Genomic DNA, 21,873 nt, shown 5'->3' with positions numbered 1-21,873 from the left:
AAAGAAAATTCATAAACTTTTTTTGCATTCTCTGGATGTTTTTTTTTTTTTTTTTTTGGACGGAAGTTGAGTTCTGAAAGTTCAGTGTACAATGAAAACCTGGTGCAAAAACTAGATAAAGGAAAATTTGATTTCTCATGATATGCCTCCTTCAATAAACAGCTCTGCTGCAATCCACTCCCAGCTTAGGCATCCTCACGCTATATTGCATTTTACTGTATATGGCTTGACAGATAACAAGGTCCACACACAGTGAAATGGGGTTATATAACGTTCTTTATTGAGTTCCCTTCCATCAAGGGCAATGAGACCATATTCATATAAAACCCGAAGCACATTCTAAAGACACTCATTACATAGAATATGCTACTATACTGACTGCACTCTGAAGCTGAAGAATCGGACAGTCAACATCACAGGCAAAAAGCATTGCGTTGAGGGAGAGAGTTTAAGATGCCCTGTGATTAATGAGCTTCTTAATATACAGACGGCCTACGGAACCTGTGTGCAAGAGGCATGCAGATGCATTCATATAAAGGACAAAAGTTAAACATCTTTTTAAAAACAAAACAAAAAAAGAAAAATGTGCAATATGGTCAATGGCACAGAATGGAGAAGCTTGCCTTCTGAAGATAAAAAGGGCCGTTTAGGAATGCCCATTCTCTTTTAAAACAGTTGCTGGAAACTTCTTGTGGTCCCTTTAAGACGATAAGCACTTTGAGAGCAGTACGAGAGCACGCCACTGAAAGAATAGACATCGGCTAGTGCTTTATGGGGTCTTGGTTTAACAACAATCTGTGTACGACGGGGCACAGGAACAGTATTCAAATGATAGTTGAAAGTTGCAGTAGTGATTCGGCCCTTTGTCATGCTGTGCGCATGCGCAGGTCAACTCCAGCTTAAAATCAGCACTAAGAGCAAACATGGTTCAGCCCATCAGAACAGATGACGCAAGTTAAATATAGACAACTGATGCATCAATACATCTATTTTTTTCTCTTAACCTATGATGCTTCATAAGATTGTTAGGTGAATAGTAAAACGCCATCTAAGTGTGTGACCCCAGGCTGAGGGTTAGCAAGTGAAGGGTTAGCAAGAGGGGCTCACCGGGCCTATTGCAGGGTAGGAACGAAGAGCAAGATGGTATGTGGTGAATAGCTGGAGAAAAAAAAAACACTTAGAGAAGCCAAGTTTCTCTAAAACACTTCTCACTGATAGGGAACAGAACACATTGTTTCTCCATAAACAGTCCAGTGGATGGTCTTGGATGTCAATAAATACAATGGAGGTCAGCTTGAGATGGGTCTTACATTCAGCAAGAGGGTACTTTAGGCCAGAGAAAGAACTGTAGGAAGAGAATAAAAAGAAAAATCAAGGATCTGATATAAATCGAAGAGCGAACTGGTTTGATGTCATTTTAACAAAAGGAAGTTTGTTTGGAGTTTAAAACAGCCAGACCAAAGCTCAATTTCCAGAAAAGTTTGCTCAAGTCACGACGTCATGGTTTGCGTGTCCAAACGCTTTCAGACACACTGGAGGGCTGCTTTATATAATTCTAATTGAAAGCGACACTGTTCTTTTATGTTTAATACCATAAAGCTGCTTGCCGACTGGAGTGCCGAATTGCAAAGCTTGTGAAAACATATCCACATCACTATAATCTGGTGCTTTCTTAACCAGGGTAGCTGCACAATTTTTAAAGTCAAATTTAAGGCTTTTTAAGACCTTTTTAAGACCTGAAGAAATCAAAATTAATACCGTACATTAGGGGTGCGCAATATTGACAAAAATATGTCTCGATATTTTCAAGTTTTGTTGATAATAATTAGATGATATTTTACTGATTGTGTTTTTGTACTGGTACCCTGGCTGGTTTAGGCCTGTTGTTGACAGCAGACCCACGAAGATATTCATATTTATTATATTCTATGCAGTGGTCACAGTTCACAGTAGTGACCGAAATTAACATTTTTATTAAGGGGCAATATTTGCCACCTTAAATTGATTTCCAGGGGCATTTTCACCTATATATGGATATTGTTTCTAAACGTATTTAGAGGTATGCATCACCTTTTATGTCAAATTCTAACATTCAAATTAAATTATATTAGAATAACACAGTACCTATGTCAAATTAAATCATTAAATTAAAATCCATCCTTGCAGTGCAGAGGTGACACACAAGCGGCATCAAAACTGGCATTACTATATTTACACTTCATTTACAATTGCATAAATAAAGCTATTCAATATTCAAATTTGAAATGATTTATAATTTTAACGTTTTAATTAAAGTATACTTTAAATATGAAACTAAAACCACCAGTAGGTGGCGCAAGTCACTGTCTTAATAAGCGAGTTGTTGGAGTCATTTATTCAACGGATTTGTTCAAACGGCTGATTCATTCAGAAAAACAAGTGATTGTTCATTGAATCGTTAAAATGATTCGTTCAAAACGCGGATTTAAGTAAAAAAAAAAAAAAAAAAAAAAAAAAAATCAATCAATCAATCAATCAATTATCGCTGTCTGTTGGACCACGGCTTCATTATGAAATTCTCGTCGGCGATATAAAGTGAAAATTGACAATATTGTGTCCAAAAAGTAACTCACAATGTTAGCTTTATTGTTAATTTAACTGTTGTATAAAATAAATATCACATTTGCAATTGTGCACAGGAAAACGGCACTCTTGCTCATGTGATATTCTAATATAACAACAAATATAAATATCATATTATATTTATATTTATATTTATAAGACAAAAACTAATTTGGGGACATCTATAACTGCACTGACACATCACGCAGTGAAAGCAAGCATGAGAGAAACGCGATGCCAGCTCGCACTCGCAGTGCCTCGTACATAGTTAAAACAATGATTACAATATCATCATAGTTCATAGACAATATCGCACACTCCTAAGCACATAAAGAATGAACTTACAATTGGACAGACATTTACTCGTTTTCTTCTCTCCTCTCGCGTGCAGGAGACAGACGTAGGCTAATATGCTGCCGTAAGTAACGCGAATTGTCACGTGAACAAGAAAATCCACAAAGATAGAATTTAAAAAATAATACGTAGGCCTACGCTAATTAGATAAAAGCATTTAGATCGAAAGCATTTAGATAAGTTTAAGTCAAAGTGTCATCTAAAATTTAAGACCTTTCATAAGTAAAAATAAGACTTAAGACTTTTTATGGCCTTAAATTTAAAAAAATCCAATTTAAGACCTTTTAAGACTTTTTAAAGATCCGCGGGGACCCTGTTAACTACTGTTTTCTCACTGCTGCCATTTTTGCTGTGTTTATTTAGTTATTGAGAGGAAAGCGTGCTGCACATTAACATATTTATCTAAACCTCACTTCCAGCAGCATCGGGATGTTCGCTAAAGCTGCTCAGGTATTTTGAACTTTTTCGAAAAACGAAAAAGAACTTCGCTATCATTATATCGGCACCTTTAGAACTATCCATTTTATAATCTTACTATTAAATTAAACAGTTTTGATATTTTGATTTTAACTCAAGTGTTACATAATGTTGTCATTTTGCACTGATTCAGGTTGAATTTAAGAATGATAGTAGCTTTTAGGTTTGCATTTTTGATTGCACAACACTCAAGAGCAGCAGTTGTGGAACTCACCACTGATGGCCTCTTGAGCGAAATATTTGACATCCATATCTTGATCTGATGCCAGTTTCTCCAGCACCGGTTTCACATCAGTCTGCAGACAGCTGTAATCAAAACATCAGGGGAACATGATGCTAAAGTGAGTCAGTCACATTAAGAGAAATGTGAAGAGAAGAGAATGTGAAGAGAATTTTTTTTGATCACATACCTGCTGTCCAGCACAGGTCCAATCTTCTGGAGTGACTTGGCCACATTGAAGCGAACATTGGCTACCTGGTCGTTTGACATCTTTAAAACTACAGGGAGCATGTGTTTGGTGGTAATATCCTGTCCACACACCTCAGACAGAGCCTAAAACAGACAATTTTACACATCAGGGATCATGAAGTGAAGGCTTGATCCAAAAGTTCCATTATAGATGTATTTTAGTCCATTTCCAAAAAAAACCTAATTAACAACTTATATCTGTGCCCCAATATCTGTTTTATGCTTACAGAATCACACAATTAGTTTAGCAACATGCTAACATCAAACTCTACACGAACAGATCAAGTTTCCCATGTGTTTTGTTTGAAGATCACCATTTGAGAAACTGCAATTACAAGGTTTAAATGCCTTTGAAGGCTGTTGCCTATGTAGATAAGATGGATCACTGTTTTAATTAATATTGTAACTAAATCAGTGCGAGTAACGAATCATCTAATAGGTGGCAGTATTGCACATCATAAAAAGTCAAAAAAAAAAAAATGCACTGTACTTTTGGGGATTCAAAACTCCCTCTCCACCTCCCTACACTTGTATGTTAAGTTTGATTCAATGGCCAAAAAAGGAGAAAAATAACGAAGTTAAAGTGGCACTATGCAGTTTTGGCAATTTCTTCGCCGTTTTCTCGCTTTTTGCTTGCGGGATTCTCTATAGAGCTCCGCCTACAGCTTCGGAATAGATATTTGACAACACCGTCGTCAAAACTCGTTGGCGACTCTCCCCCCTCCCATCTTCTACCTCTGGTCATGTGCATTTGTTTTCAAAGAAGCCGGTGAACGCACAGAGCCATGTCCACTGAGGTATGTATGATACACAGAAGGCTAGCATATAAATGTATGTGTGCAGTGCCGTATGTGTGCAGTGCCCGCCGGCTCAAAGTTGCAAGGGTGGTTTTTCCGCTCACAGGCGCTAGAGGGAAGTGAGATGGACCATTCCAATGACTCCGAAGCTGTTCAGTTAAGGTAAATTAAGCTAAAAAAAACTGCATAGTTCCCCTTTAAAGATGAATTTGACCGATAGCCTTTTGTTTTTTTCAAAATTACATATTACACAATAATATTATTACTGTAAATTATTTTGTCCACAATAATAGTCCATTTAAAATCTGAGTGCAACAACCCTGACTGATACCAAAGAAAAGTTTAGATAACAGACAAATATTTCATGGATGTAGCACCATTCTACAAAGAGAATAATTAAACTAAGACAGATTGTAATATATTTCAATGTCAAAACATACAGCAAACTGCGCTTTTCCAGCTAGTACATCAGCACCAACCCCATACATTCCTCTGTGACTTAGCAGCTGTTTGTTAAAGATCAGGTCTGACTCACATTAATGCAGAAGAGGGTAGTCATCCTGTGCAGGTAGTTGGGGTCATTAGCCATTCCCAGCACTTTGGGCACGATGGTGTTCTGTGCCCACTCGGCTCCAAACTTCTCCACCAGCTTCATCAGGTTACAGGTGGCTGCCTCTCTGATGGCATACACTAAAGATTACAGAGACTAAAGTGTTAGTCTACTGACAGACTCCAACACATTATAACTGCAGTTTAAATTTTTCAAAAAAAGTCTCACATTTAACATTGTGTGGGACATTTGTGCCAGAGTTGAACACATTTTAACACTTGAAAAGGAAATTATGAAAAAAAAAAAAAGAAAAAAAAAAGAAAAGTAACCTACCATGATCGACAAGCCAAGCCATGCACAGAGAATTGAGTTTCTCATCGAAGAACTCTACACCCTGGAACCACGAGAAAGACAAAAAGAAAAAGAAAAAAGAAGAATGCCTCATCAGTTAGATCAGCTTACAGGACCCAAAGCGACTTTCCGTCAATAAGTTAATAGGATGATTCGTTAAAATGCTTTAAGAGAGACTGAAAAATAAGAACTGACCAACGGGCCAGTCTGATTTCAGTTTCAGGATAAAGTATTCAAGGATATTGACGGTCAGGACTCACCAACTGTCCAGCCAGAAGGGGCATGTATTCGATAATTGCCAGCCGCACTCGCCATTTGGCATCTTCAGCCAGCTCAACAATAGCCGGAAGCAGAGACTGAGAGAGTTGGCGGATTCCAATCACCTCGTTCACACAGTCCAAGTTGGAGATGATGTTGAGGCGAACCTCTGGACACTACAGAAAGGACATGACAAAATTTGTAACATTCCAGAAAACAATACATTACAAAAATACAAAAATAACCAATACATTTGTGTTAATTACCAAAACTAAAATACAAAATATGTTAATGCTAAACAGAAATATTTCGAAAAGATAAAAGCACATAAAATTACACACACACACACATATATATATATAAAAATATAAGCTCATTCAAAAAGAGTAAATACTATAATACAGGGGTGCAAACTCGTCAGGGTCTGCACGATTCCCTTCAAAGCAAACAAACCAGCGCACCTTTATTCACTGCTTAGTGGTGGTTGTGTTGAAGTAAGCCAGAAATGCACAGGTGCTGCGCAACTCGGATATATTTAATATTCATATCGAGTTATGTGTGTGCTAAATCTGCACAGAAGTGTTGTCAAAAATACAGATAATTCGATATGTATCGATACTGAAATATCTGAAACTGTTCCAATACTCCCTTTTCTGCAGTATTGACACACCGTTACTCTTCTCTCCGATGGAAAAAGGAAAAAAAGTCGGCACACCATGGCTCCAAAAATGTGAAATATTTTATGGTACTCACACACGTTTCGAGCACGTAGGTTCATCGTCAGACAATTAAGAGTTACACACCATGCCTTTATACTCACAGGTGACCCCCCCTTATTGTGCCTCGACAAATACATACAAAATGATGTCAAAATGCCCGTCTTGGTGAGTATTTGGGTAAATACAGTCAGTTTTGGAATGTAAATAGTTGAGAAAGAAAGCGCCCGTTGTGTAATAGTATATTGGATCAGTGCATAAGCTCTTAAAGTGACAGCAGCCTAATAACCCTGCTGCTGTCTGTCATTTTAATCAAAGAACAAAAGACAGAGAAAAGCACTTGCTGCCCTTGACTGAATAACTTTTGTAACTTTAATTGCAAGCATTAGGTTGCATTTAATTTTTACAATGAAGACCATCCTATTATTTTACATTTGATTATTTTCATTTCTGTAAAGGCTGTAGTCTATTTCTTACCTGAATATACAATTAGACCTACCTGAAAAACTTGAAGCAGTGTTTATTTCATTTGTTTCTTTATTCTATTGTATTTATTTGTGCTATTGTTTATTACTGTTTACTTGTGCGTGCCGCCGCATTTGCGCATGCAATTGAAGAGTGTGCGCTACGAGCACAGTAGCCTATAACGGCTGACATAACAGGAAAGTCTGTTTTTCTGAGGTGAAAGACTTTTTATTTCAGCGTACACTTATGTCACTGCCTGGTAGTTCCTATTGTGCAGGGTTTTCTGAAGTAGTCATGATTCGCCTCTCGTAACATAACATGCTCTAACACACGCACGCAGAGTGGATTTTCTTTTGTAATCGCAGCTTTGAACGATTACGTAATCGTGGCATCCGTAATCGCGATTAGAAATTCGAATAATTGTGCAGCCCTACACAGCACTACTCCTGAACAACAGTGCAAGAACTAACACCAAGTAGGAAACTGTTTCCTGTTTTAAAACAGGGATCAATGCAAGCTGCAGTCCAGGAGATGGCTTTGTTCTATTTATTTCATGCAGTCTGTGTAACTGACAGATGTTCAAAGACTACTCCCATGCAACTTAAACAAGAGCGATCGCAATACAGACAGCAGCAAGCAACAAAAAGCCCCAGTAAAATAAAGAGACGAGACGTGAGATAGCGTGCCGCACTCATCCATTCATCTCTCACTTCAATGCTTTCTGCTTTCCACTAAAAGGCTAGCATTAGCAATGCCTCACCTCGACAGGATCAAAGTGAGCAGTTGCACAGAAGTATCATCTGTGACTGGAACATGACGCAAATTACCTTAGCCAGACCTGTGCTGGCGCTCTCTCTCTCTCTCTCTCTCTCTCTCACACACACACACACACACACACACACACACACAAACACAGCAGGCTTACCTCATCTTTGAGCTGGGCCAGGAAAAGGGGAAGCAGGTGCTCAATGGTGTTGTCTTTGCCTAAGATGGTGGAGAGGCCCATAATGACTGACGCCAGTGCAGACTTCACATGCTGATTAGTGTCTGAGACAAGTTCCTGTTGACAGAGGTGCAACAACACAATGCCATCAATTGAAAAATGTTTTGATACAACTCTCAATCCCTTGTGATACTTGAGGGCTACATAAACTGAAATCTCACTTTAAATCAAGCGTAACATCACTAAATATCCAGCAAATACAACTATTACATACATGTGTTACACACACACACACACCTATAATCTATATACCTATATCTATCTCTATCTATATGCACACACTAACATTCAAAATGGGTTCAATAAAATGTATTAAATAAAAATGGAAGATCTTGTTTAATGCAATGCAATAAAAAAAATAATAATAATAATTACTATAAAAATAAATACTGCAAAAAATAATTACAAACATGTTGAATGTTTATATTGCAATGAAGGATGTCACAGCTCTCACCATGAGAAAGATTCTAATGTACCTCAGCTACACTAAAGGTTTGGAATAAAATGTGCTGTGCTGTCATGAATCTTGACATTTTCTGGATCTATGCTGTGGGAATATACAAAACAAATGGCACTCTCAAAAATACTTATATTAGCTCCCAAAACACAGTGGTTTGAATCTGCGCGAAAATACATTTTCAACAGAACAAGATGCTTTTTACAATCCAGGAGAATATAACACAAAGAAAAGTGATCTAGTGTTGCTACAGCCAGTAGGTCAGACTACAGACACAATGACACACTGTTAATCTGATCTTGTTTAAGTCTTAGACGCTTAAAGAACAGATGCTGACTCAAGAGTTATCTGCCAGTAAATGATCCAGGATTGGAACTACACACCAATTAAATGTGATGAGCACTGGAACAACGAGGAACAAGCATTCAGCCTGAAAAGTGATAGATTGCAGAGATGTTGTTGACAAGTGCTGAACAGCATATGCGACAATTTCCCGATAAGCAACTAAAACATGTCTTAAATTGTATGATTTCACTCACCTGTGATTGAGTTTGAGGCAAAAAAATAATTTAGTGCAGATATAATTTCATTGCCTTCTGAGCTTTACGCACTGTCACTTGGCCGAGAGCGCCCTCTGTCGCTTTCTCTCACATATGAACACGCAACATGAGAAACAGAGAGGCTTACACATACTGCGTAAAGTGAATAGACGCACTAGATCTAAATGCAGGCCTCGACAATAAGGAACCCCTGATGGCCAAGAGTTGACGGAACCATCACTGATTGGGCCAGTGCAGCCTCTTCATGGAAGATTATAATTTGCACGTGTTCTTAAGCCTTGCCAATCTAAAAACGCAAGTTGACGCAAAGGAGAACTCAATTCGGTACTTGGTACATTCGAAGCACGCACCCAGAAAGCCGAGTTTCGTTTCCTAGTCTCTTTCACGTCTTCTTGCGCTGGAACAGACTCATTTAAACACAATGATGCAAAAATCCCTGTCTTGGCGAGTATCCTAGTAAACGTAGTCGGTAAAAGGTTGAGAAAGACAACATGTCCAGTATCAGTATATTGGATCCGTGCATTATGTCTTAAAGTGTCTGTGTTATTAAAGTTAATCAAGCAACTAAAGGCACACTGCAAAAAATCCATCACTGCTCTTGACTGAATTACTTTTGTAACTATGCCTTTAAGGATTCATCTATATTTAATTTATACAGTGAAGAACATGCAGTGTTTTTTTACATTTGATAAGTATTGATTAAAATTTCTGTACCTAATCTGTATATAATTAGTGTTAGATCTACCTAAAGAACCTGAAAAGCACCATTTATTTCACTTGTATATGTGTTCTATTGTTTATTTGTTACTTTTAGCTTGATTATTTGTTCTTATTTTATTACAGACTGTTTATTTGTCTTTAATATTGTATGAAATTGATATTTTATATTTATCTAGACTTTTTTTTTTACTTTGCATTGTTCTTGCATTCCATGTAATAAGTCTGGCGAATAAAATAAAAAATGTACTAGCCAAAGGCGACTGAAGCCTTGGCTGACTGGGCATTTTACCTTAACACAGGGAAGAATGTGTGACATGATGATAGTCTCTCTGCTGTCCTCTGGCAAATTTTCACAGAATTCTAAGGATAAGAAAAATAAACTATTAGGGTCATCACAATAAACAAATTTCAGTAGGCAATACCAGTAAAATTTCACAATTTTCAGAGAAAGATCAACTTAAGAGTAAATTTACAAAAACTGTAGACTAGATGGGACTTTTAAGTCATCTGTGGTCTTTGAACCACAGTTTGCTACAAACAAAACACTCATAACGCAATGCTGATTATATTACAAAAATTGTTAAATATTGTTTTCTTTATGAGAAGAACTAAACACATTAAAGCTGAAAGAAATAGAGGCAAACTTCAGCAAATTAAAACTGTGATATTTAATGAAGAAAATATTCTGGAATAAAAGTAAAAAAAAATCTGAAATTTGCTGCGATTCATATAATGCAATTAACCTCATTAGGATTCATGACTAATGAGAGATGTACGTGAGGCCAAGGTTATTTGTATAGCGACAGACAGATGCTTATAACTTATTATCCATTTAAATCTATTACCCAAATTAATAGCAGAGGTATTCAACTTCAGGATCACGCATTACATGGCTGCTCTGATGCCTCTCTCTCACCTTTGACTTTGTTCGCAGCAGCAGCACGAACCTCAGCCTCACAGTCTTTCAGAAGGTTCTGGAAGGCTGGCACTAGGTCATTCTTTGTGATTTCTGGACCCACAGCTTTCTGCAACTGTAAATTCACAGAGACAGGAATGTCATTTCATATTTCCATTTTTCTGTAGCACCTCAGCGTTTCCTGCAGACTGAAGGACAAAGGCACTTCCGTGGCACGCTAGGATACAATAAAGTCTATTATAGCACTGTGTGTGAGATGAGGTACATAACTCGGTTCTAAAGCAGGTCAAAATCCCTGTTCATTGCTTTTTACACCCAGGCTATTTCTGGGAATTTATATGACTATATTCAACATTTCTTTTCCAGTAAAATCTGACATTTCAAGTGGCTCAGGATAATCCAAAATCATCCAATGACATGACAAAATAATATGGAACTGCATTTAGGTCAAGTTGCACAACAATACACAATAAGTATCAGAGCAGGATTATAGAGACCAGTGAACTGTTATGAGGTGTCATCCTGAAACTGTGGAACCAGCTGTTGAACCTTAGCACTGATGCATACTAGGGAAGAGGTTTCCAGGAAGCTTATATAACATTAGCAATATAAAACAAAGTAAAAAAGGTGCACAAATGCAGATCATATAACAGTGATTGCTACATCACTATTCAGTGGTAGAGCTCTGCCACTGCTGAATCAACGTTAATTTATGAACCTCACAAGATTTAATGTTTTGAATCAGTCTGACGAGTCCTTTATTGGATCAAAGTGGTTACTCCATTTATATCGGACTCACTTAAGTCAAGCTCACAATAAAAGATTGAAGCTTGTTGCTTTTGATGTATCAGTCTGCATCAAGAATTTGCTGATCGCAGTTTGTTCACATTGCACTTGTAAGGCACACACAAATTAGTCGCAGTCGCTTCAACAGATTGCAGATTTGTTTGAAATTGCTCCCATGGAGTAAGAGAGCAAGATTTTCTTTTATTCAGGAAGGATGCATTAAATTTATCACACGTGGAAGTTACAAAAGATTGCCATTTCAAATAAATGCAGTTCTTTTGAACTGGAAAAATGATCATTTTCCACAAAAATATTGAGCCGCAGAACCATTTTCATCTGTGATGATAAATGTTTCCTGAGCACCAAATCAGTAGGGATGGGGGATGGGGGGGGGGGAATTGAGATTCTATTAATAACGTATGTTCATATGTGGGGGGGATTCCCCCCCCACATATGAATTGAGATTCTGTTAATAACGTGATGTTGTCAGAACAAAGGCAGCGGCAGTCAACTGCAAGAGCAGTCCAGCACCCGGACATCTTACAGGGAAGCATATGAATGAAGCTTACTCGACAACAACAGTACATATCAATATCTTAAATAGAAAATAGTCTTAACCGTTACTGGCAGACGTCAAGCTTTTCTTGTGATCTTGCCACCTCTGTGTACAGGTACTTTTTACACAGGCGTTTGTGGTAATGAACAATACATGCTTGTAAAAGCGAATGAACATCCTGTATCTGAGGCTAAGTCACTAAATATTGAGAATGCAACAGCTTGTATTATATTTCTATATTTTCCAAGCGATCAGCCACTGATTGGAACTATCTGATAATCCCTTCCTTTGAGTCGATACATGTCTTCTCAACTTGACGCTCACATAAACCAATGACATTTTAAATCGGGTATCACACAAAAAAGCAAAACAAGCCCTCTAAAAATATAATATTATAAGCAGAAATGGCAAAACAGTTCCAGGGAAACAAATATAAACAATATAACTAGTATTACCCACATTTTACAAAATTAAAGAGGAATTTATTATGAGTAAAATGGTTAAATATAAAATATTTAGATATTATAAATTGATTGATAAAAAAAAACAATGACGTAACACTTTACAATAAGGGTTTATTTGTTAACATTAATGTATTAACTAACCATGAGCAATACATTTGTTACTGTATTTGTTAATCTTAAGTTAATAAAAACCCAGCTGTACATTGCTTGTTCATGTTACTTCACAGTGCATTAACTAATGTTAACACACAAAACTTTTGATTTTAATGTATTAGTAAATGTTGAAATTAACATTAACAAAGATTAATAAATGCTGTAGACGTGCAGTTCATGTTAACTAATGTAGTTAACTAATGAAACCTTATTGTATAGTGTTTAAAGTGTCATTTCATTTCCTTTATTTTTCCAGTAAAATTTTAATTTGAGCTAAAATAATTATTATTATAATATTCAAAGTTTAACATCAAATCTATCCATTTAATCGAATTGAAATTCGATTCAAAATCGAGATTCGTGACCCCAAAAATCTATTTGAATCGAATCGTGAGATTCCAAAAGATTCCCACCCCTATAAATCAGCATATTAGAATTATTTCTGAAGGATCATGTGACACTGAAGACTGGAGTCATGATGCTGAAAATACAGCTTTGCCATCAAAGGAATAAATGACACATTAAAATAGAATACAGTTATATTAAATTGCAATAATATTTCACAATAATATGCAGCCTTGGCGAGCATAAGAAACTTCTTTTAAAAACATCTTACTGACCCCAAACATTTGAACGGTAGTGTAGTTATGATCGTGCGGAGAATTATGAACCATTTGGGGTGGGAGCTGTCCCACTGCGTGCAAACAGAACTTTGTGGTAAACACTTGGATTTTCCAATAAAATGCAATTGCACAGTTAACTACATGATTAACACACATAATTATGCTTACATCTGAGAATTTGTCTGCAACCATGTAGCGAACCCTCCAGGACTTGTCCTCTGCTGCCTGGCGCAGGGTGGGCATCACCAGAGCTTCCAGATCCTCTTGAGGCAACAGAGTGGCAATGCTGACGCCAGCCTCCACGGCCAGAAGACGAACAGAGTCCTACAGTGATGTAAATGTTTGCATTCAGATGTCAGAAGAAAACACTTTGATATTTACCATACTATTCTGCTGCAGCACTGAGTTACATAAACACAATGAAAACCTTTCAAGACTGTATTGGTCTTGTCATGCAACGTGTGCTCAAAACCTTTAGCTGTGGTTTGTGGTTTTAGCTGTGGTTTAATGTGGTTTAATTAGTGTGTATACATTTTAGTTAGTATTACTGAAACCAGACCTGCTCATCAGATGCCAATGCAGTGAAGAGGGAAATGATGTCACTCTTAACATACTCCAGCTCCAACACTTTGGCAAATTCACCCAGCTTGGAGGCAGCTGCACGGCGCACCATGGGAGTGTCATCAGAACACAGGGTGCGGAAGTGCCTGAGGAGAGACGGTACATGTGGTAACGTGTCCAATTAAATGGAAAATGAAGATGATGAGGTAGTCATTTTCCTTTCCACTTTGGTTATTTTAACATTAACACTACTATAACTACAATTACACTTAGTCTAAATGGCTATTCATTCCCAGAGTGAATAATCATCACAATAAACCTTAAATTGTACCCAGTCAGACCAGGGACAAAAATTTGTCTGATGACAAAATGTGTTATAGGTTCTGTAAAAAAACTATCAAAAAGATGCTATTGGTTCTGGAGCCCTGTCTTACAGCTGCTGATATTGTCGATACAAGAGAAGCAAGAGAAAGAAGTGATGTGACAAGACTGAATGCATTTAATATGCATTTACACTGGGGTGAATGTCATGAAATCCATTAAAAACATGCCTGGATTAGGGATGCACCAATAACATTTTTCATAACTAACCCAATTACGATACCCAAATTCTGAGTTTTGGCCGATACGAGTGCTGTTTTTTCTTGATCACTGTGGAATATCTTTACCTCTGTGTGCGTGTGTGGAACTGATGATCACTATTTTGATGATCAGTCCACTAAATATACACTACTTCATTATAACAAATGAATAAAAATACATAATCATAACCTATAACAAAAATATAACAAAATCTTGGGTACACTGTTATTTTATAAAACCTTAACATTTAGTGGAAAAATATAATTTAGTGGGGCAATTGCAATTTGGTTAATTGCAGCATTGGAGCCTATACTGATACTGAATATCGGATCGGTGCATACCTAGTCTGGTTCATATTTTAATCCAATCAAAAAAACTATTATTTTTATAGTAAATTATTCCTGTTTTAGGTTAATTTTTTCATTGTCAGATTATTTACATGACGATTAAGCACATTTTCATCCCAAATTCTCATCACTAATGCAAAAACAGAACTTAATACATTTAAACGGCAGTATCTCTTGCACTGCCTTTTGTAATTTATGTTGATTCTCACCGTAAAAGTAATAAGAATAACTACATGTATTCAGCAAAAATTAAATGTTACAAAGGCACATGAATGTAAAACAAATGGTGTGCATGGAAAAATCATTGATAAATGATGAAATCATTTTAATTTAATTGTTTTTAAAGTAATGCCGGTAACACTACACAATTTTCAAAGTCATTGAATTGCTGTTCTTCTCACATGACACGACTATCTAGTTGCTTTTGTGCACACGGGGGGGGGTCACACATTACACAACATTTCAATAGGAAGAATCGCCAACATCTGTCTGGTCTACAAACTACATTTTACAACCAAACACATGAGAAGTGATACAGGAAAAAACGTACGATTCCACTTGAGATTAGATTTATTCTTGTTAAAAAGTGGTCACCCGGAAGAAGCTTGCGATACAAGTTATCGGTGCACTGATTTGCAGCGAAAAAGATCATGATGTTCTGTTGCAGGTCTGTGACAAATCAGTGCTTCTCTCAGATTGCGTCTTTGATAACCATAACCCCACCAAACATGACTGTCACTCGCGTAAACAAACACTAAATCATCTGAGATTTCGAACATTTTTCTGCAATTTCCACAAAACAGTTGGCAAGTGAAAATCCGACCGAAAATCGTGCAGTGTGGACCCGGCATAAGTATAATCTGTACTGTCAAATGGTTTGGTTTTTTGTTAAATATGCTCTTTGTGTGAACAATCCTGAATTAACTAGATCAATGTTTCCAAACTGAAAAAAAGTAGGATTACAGTAAAACACTCCTCACAAATATGTTGAACTTACTGGCGGATCTCAGCTTTGACTGTACTGGAAACTCGTGGGTAGCAGACACTGAAGAGACCACAGGCAGAGGTACGTGATGTGAACCAGTCACCACTGGCCAAACGCTTTACCAGAGGCTCAAAGTGCACTTCCAGGTCCACTGGAGAGTGCTCATGGGAGATCTTCCGCAGGGACTCCACTGCCTTGTCTCGCACCACAGTCTCTTCAACTGTAGCCAGACTCTCCAAAGGGGGCTGAAAAAACCCAAGACGCAAGTAAGAAAAGTCACAAGCAAACAAATTTAAATTCAGTTTGTCACAGTTAAATTATTTTATCTAATCAATTTCCTAAGTCATAAAGCTTACAAGGAGACAGTGCACATATTCAGGGCCTCCAACCAGCAGGGTGAAGTTCCCCAGTTGTTCAGCAAGGGCAAGTAGAACTTCATCCTCATCATAGATGGTATCTGATCAATCATAAAATTACAAATTGGAAGTTATGTACAAGAAGCATTCATGAGTGAAATAGTTTACAACACCTAAAATAAAAATGTTATAGTAACTTTTGACAAGGAAATAAACCAGCAGTCATCAGAAAACCTTACCTGTGAGGAAAGGTAGAAGTTCAGTGCGTGTCCTTTCGACCCCCAAAGCTAAGGCGATGGTGGACAGTTTCTTAATACTGTTCAATCGTAACTATAAGTTAAAAAAAAAAGGAAAAGAAACCTGTAAGAAGATAAGTCTAAATATATTTGATGGTGAAACAGCTGACTTGCTGAGGGATCAAACAAACTACTGGTCTATGCTTCTCTAAAATGATGGCTTGATAAATGACAGACTAAGGAATAATGACATTGAGACCAAAAACACTAAACTTTTTAATTCCTTGCTTGATTTTGGTCCTGTATCTTTATAAAACGAGGAAATGAGCTCACCTATTGGTGACGTTAACTGAAAACCAGTAACGTTACTTTAATGTATTTTAACATTACGCACAAAATGTGCAATACATATTCCACATTTAATTAATACTAACACGTTATCTAATAAGTTTGATATGTCAACATGTAACGTTAGTGTCTTAATTACTGAATTATCTCTTGAAAATGACAAACTGTGAATGTGTTCAAATGCCAACCAATTCAACAGTGGTGTCAGACGTATTCTCTAAACCCTTTACCGTGCTTTAAAATGTCTTGTTCTAAAATGATGGGATTCTCTATTAAGCTAACTTAGTCAATGACATAACAGGTAAATCACAGAACAGCTAGCCGTGTTAGCAATCACACAAACTTTTCTGCGTCACACTTTATTTACAAACTAAACTGGGTCATTTTACACAGATGAAATAATACATTTGGTTGTGTTAAATGACATACGGGTGGCTTTAGCTGTCAGTCAATTTGATATATAGCTAATATTGTAGTGTCTTAATTCCTGAATTATCTTCTCGTTACTAGCCAGTAGGCTAAACTAGGACAGGCCATCTTACCGGTTGCTTAGCTATTCGTGTCAAGTCAGACATACGCGTTCGAGTGTATTTCTAAAAGTAGAAATTGGTGTAAATCTACGTATTTTGTTTACCTGAACATCTTCATTTCTTAATTCGTCAATTAACACAGCAATAGGGTAAAGAGAGTCGTCGCTGTCTGCTCCCGCCATCTTGGATGCTAAACGCTGTTTAGCTAGTTCCTGCTACGGGGTTTCTCACTGATGCCTGTGCACGAGCCCAGCCCAGTATACTAAACAGCGCACGAGCTCGAGATGCGCGCACCCCAGTGTTGCATACATACATATATTTTTTTAAAATGTTGCATATTTATTCATCCAATATATTTTGAGACAAAACTTGCTTTTCAGTTTTATTGTAGGCTATTAAATGAAATGTAAGGTGAAGGCTATTCTATTAGAATTAGAAAAAAAACTCCACTGGGGTCAAAAAGGCATAGGAGACGCAGAATATAATGAAGAATAAGAATAACTATATCAATTGTTGTCTATAATTGTGAGGAAATAGATTCGTTATGAAATAGGTCCCATATTTTATGTTCCGATCTCCATGAAGATATTTTGCGCAATTTGCTTTTACTATTGCCAAGATATACATGATTTGCTGAAAGATGAATAATACAGGAGTTCTTATGAAATATTCCAGAAGTGATTAAGAATGATTTATGCACCATCTGCTGAAATGGTTCTTTTTTTTTAATAAGTAGGCTATGTAGACTAGCCTATTTAAATGTTAGGCTACATACAATATCTCGCTATATCAAAAGCATCTACATTTGGGGACAAATTATATCACTAATGACTAAAGCCCATGTGGAACGTCTGTCCCGTATAAGGACCTTTTAACTTCCTTTATATTTGCATGACTTGTTACCATTTTTACCATTTTTATTTACAGGAATATTGTTGAAAATCATGTTGATGAAGCATTTAATCATTTCATTTGTTTCATATAATGGAATAGCATACTATAGCCTACTTTTACTATTCTGCCATAATAGTATGCAGTGTTTGCAGTGTAGGCTACTCAGTATCCACATTTAATGCACATAGAGACTTTACATTTGCTAAAGCAAATGGATGCTTCCGAAATCATATGCTCTCTTGAGTAGGTATTTTGAATAAGTAATTACTTGTGTGACCGCTAAAAAAGTATTAATGTAATCCGTACATAGGCTACTACATTCACCGTGTTGTCATTATCATGTGACCTACCAGCATCAGTTGCATCACATGACTGCCATTCACAAATCCTCTCCCATGGCCTCATGCGATAGTAAAATGTCCATCTTATGCACACTTCAGAATCTCACCGGAAGTAGGTCATCCAGGTATTTTTGTCTACTTTTATGAGTACTGTGAATTTGGACATACTTATTTTGTCACACACCTACACAGCCAACTGTAAGGAATACTGTATCCCACAATGCACTTCACAAAACTTGACCTTTCTTTTCTAGACCTTTCTTGTTATTATTTTTAAATAAAAACTAAACCATTAAAACAACATTAACTGAAATAAAACAAAACATATAAAAAACATTTCTCATTTTCAAAGTGGAAGTGATTAATTAACTAAAAACTAAAACTTAATTTAGACATATTAAACACATACAACAAAATTACTAAAACTTTACCTTTTAGTAGCCTACAAATTTAATTTACTTGAAATGAAAAGAGAAAATAAAATCTAAATCCAAATATTAACAAAAACTATAACAGTATGCCATTAATATAACAATGTTTCTCATAATCAGACTAATTTACACAGTTGTACAGAAACTTGGATGAAAATTAATCAAATTTCCAAGAGCAATATTGTGAGAGCTGTTTGGAATGTTTATTGCTGCAAAAGATAGTTTGCTTGTATTCCATACATATTAGAGCTTTTATTACCAACCCACAAACAAACAACAAAACATCATATCACATCATCAATTATAGATACTTTAAATGTGCATGACAATACTTACATGCATCATTTAAAAACTCGATCGCCAAATAAACAATAAGACAAGATAAAATGATAATCAAACCCATTGCATAAGTAATAGGCCTACGGTCATGAGAACTGAGAAAATGGTTATTTAATATGCGCAGAAAAATGTCTTGTATGATTAAATGGGCCTGTGTCTGTACCATCTGTTCTGCATTCAGTTGCTAATTTGTGTTCAATTAAAACACACTGGCATCCATTATTCATACTGGGCCTGCTTTTGTTAGTTTGTGTTTAGAAAAAGGATGCTGTTCATCTTCATTAGCATTGATCCAGCTCACCCTATTAAGGTGACTTGAGATCAAGCTTGTAGTTTCTTTTGTTGTTGTGCAGGTTTGGAAAGGGAACTCAGACCACCATCACCATGACATGACATCAATTTGGAGCCCTGGATGCATGAAGCATTTTCAAGCAACGATCTTAGCAAGAAGCTGCTTCTCAAAATAGCATTTTTATGAGCAAGGGCAGAGCCACAGAGAATAAAAACAGCTTACGGTTTTAAAAGGCTGAGTAATTCCTGGTTTTGCCGTGTCGTCTGCCGACAGACAGCGACAGGTGGCTGATCCTGCCAGGATGAAGAAGCAAATGGTCAGGAGGACAATACACTTACCTGCTTTCATCATATCTGAGGCTTTGCAGATGGTGGATCACTGACCTAAATGTGGACTTGACATATAATGAGTGGAACAGACGTGCTTATACCAGTGTGATACAGTTTTGTGCCCAGACTAATATAGATCAAATCAGCCATACATGGATGGCATTTTAAACAAACATTCTACGCTAAATACCATTAATTACCAAAAAATATAAAATTAATTAAATTCAAATATATATGAGTTTAATATCTGACTTTTATAATATTATAAAATGTAAAAATGAAAGTGTCTGCAGAGCCCGTCTACGGAGAGCCTGCCCACTCCCTATTAAGCCCTATTGTACCGAATTTTGGTTGTAGTACCATCAGAGTTCCACTGGGGGCGCTCGCCATGAGTGCAAAATGAATGGGAGTCTATGGGGCTAGACGGCTAAATTTGTCTCTTTCACCCGATTGCCGTTGAGAAATCTCAGATCTGATTGTAGATTTTGCAAGTTCAACATGGGTTTTAGGTCGAAAGTTGAATGAACGAGTACTTATGTCGTTTTGATTTCTTACAGGTTGAGTTGTTGTTGCCCATAACACGCTAGCATTCTGCTAATGACGTCAGCATTCTGACGTCATTGACATTTTGAAAGACTTTTTAAAGCAAATAAGTGACTCTAAAAAATCTAACACCCAGCAATGTGTAATTTCTTTGCATCTCCTTTCGAATACAACATTCAAATTACTAAACAAAAAATTATATCCTGAGAAAAGTGGATTTTTATTGGTATAGCTCCATTGACCTCCATTCATTCTGCACTCGTCCTGTGAGCGCCCTCATATGGAATCAGAGTGGAACTGCAACCAGTTCAGAAGCCGGAAGTGTAGTGAGAGTGAAACTTCTCGCCATATTAGCAGGCGGGAAGGAAGTCGACCGGAAGTTGAAGTCGGCCGGGTGCCGACATCTTGTAGCAGAACTTCACTTGCGTTAGCATCCCATTGACTCCCATTCATTTTGGCGTCACTTTGACAGCGAATAACTTTACATCTGAGGCGTTTAAAGACTCCATTTGTCCATTATTTATTTCTAAAGATACACGACAATGTATAAAATGCTCCATTACCTTGTAGCTTATGTTATGGACCCGTAGAAGCAGTTTTTGTAAAAGTAGGCTAACGATTGCGTCATAACCACGCGACTCTCTGTCGCACAGTAGAGAGATTACCGTATAGACGGGAGGAGAAGCTCGCGGGCAATCGGGGGGACGTGGAGGCAAAATGACAATATAATTAATCAGAATACCTAGCAAAAGTTTCTCCTGCTCCAAGCTTATGGACAGCTCCTACTCACACTCTCCGTCTCTGCAAGATTCGGAAGGGAATGATTCAGATTTCTCTTGGCACAGCTACTAGAAGACAGACGGGTTGCTCACGTGGTCCGTGTAACGCTTTGCTCGGTTTGAGTCTGCGCGTCAGGAAAGGAAGTGCTAAGAAATCGCTGAAAATGGGCTTCACTTGTCTCAATTGAGTTCCAATGGGGTCGCTGTGTCCATTTCTTTTACTGTCTATGCATATTAGACATTCTCTGGTGTCTGTATGTAGAATTACAGAAACTCTTGTTATAGCGACACCGGTGGCTGTTGAGTGAACTGCAGCCAGAAACTCATCGCTCATGCGAGACTGAACGTGATTCAAGGCGCCAATATACTCATGGCAAAGTTCTTTTTTCATTCTTCGCTTAGAAATAAAAAGTTGAAAATACCTTTGCAGTGAACATCCCGACGCTGCTTCTGATAGCGACGTTTAGAGGATTCTGTAATATGCTGCTGCTTTTCATCTCAATAACAAACACACAAAACAAAAATGACAGAGGTGAGAAAGCGGCAGTTAATAAAGCATTTGATCATAGCAATGTGAATATTTGCACCAGCTCTGCGATTTATCGGCATCATGTCGACAGATGACGTAGGCTAATTAAAATTACTGTTATGATAGTTTGATTTTAAAGTTGAGACTATAGACTAGGCTATATCTGGCTATGTGA

The 21,873-nt window shown here is 37.1% G+C and overlaps 1 protein-coding gene across 1 annotated transcript; it reads right to left on the bottom strand.

The window, feature by feature from the left end:
- Nucleotides 1–258: 258 nt before the first annotated feature.
- On the bottom strand, nucleotides 259–17,482 carry ppp2r1ba (protein phosphatase 2, regulatory subunit A, beta a). The gene is made up of 15 exons (XM_084113845.1): nucleotides 17,326–17,482; nucleotides 16,347–16,437; nucleotides 16,108–16,208; nucleotides 15,764–15,996; nucleotides 13,836–13,983; nucleotides 13,445–13,600; nucleotides 10,695–10,809; nucleotides 10,068–10,138; nucleotides 7,964–8,098; nucleotides 5,860–6,033; nucleotides 5,582–5,642; nucleotides 5,234–5,388; nucleotides 3,843–3,985; nucleotides 3,647–3,738; nucleotides 259–1,345 (listed from the first exon to the last, which is right to left on the bottom strand). Exons 1-15 carry the CDS (start codon nucleotides 17,401–17,403, stop codon nucleotides 1,329–1,331), a joined length of 1,770 nt encoding a protein of 589 aa, XP_083969971.1. The 5' UTR covers nucleotides 17,404–17,482; the 3' UTR covers nucleotides 259–1,328.
- Nucleotides 17,483–21,873: the final 4,391 nt, after the last annotated feature.

Source organism: Abramis brama (genome assembly GCF_963993115.1).
Source record: "Abramis brama genome assembly, chromosome: 5".
NCBI lineage: Eukaryota > Metazoa > Chordata > Actinopteri > Cypriniformes > Leuciscidae > Abramis > Abramis brama.
This window is presented reverse-complemented; position numbering and strand designations above follow the sequence as displayed.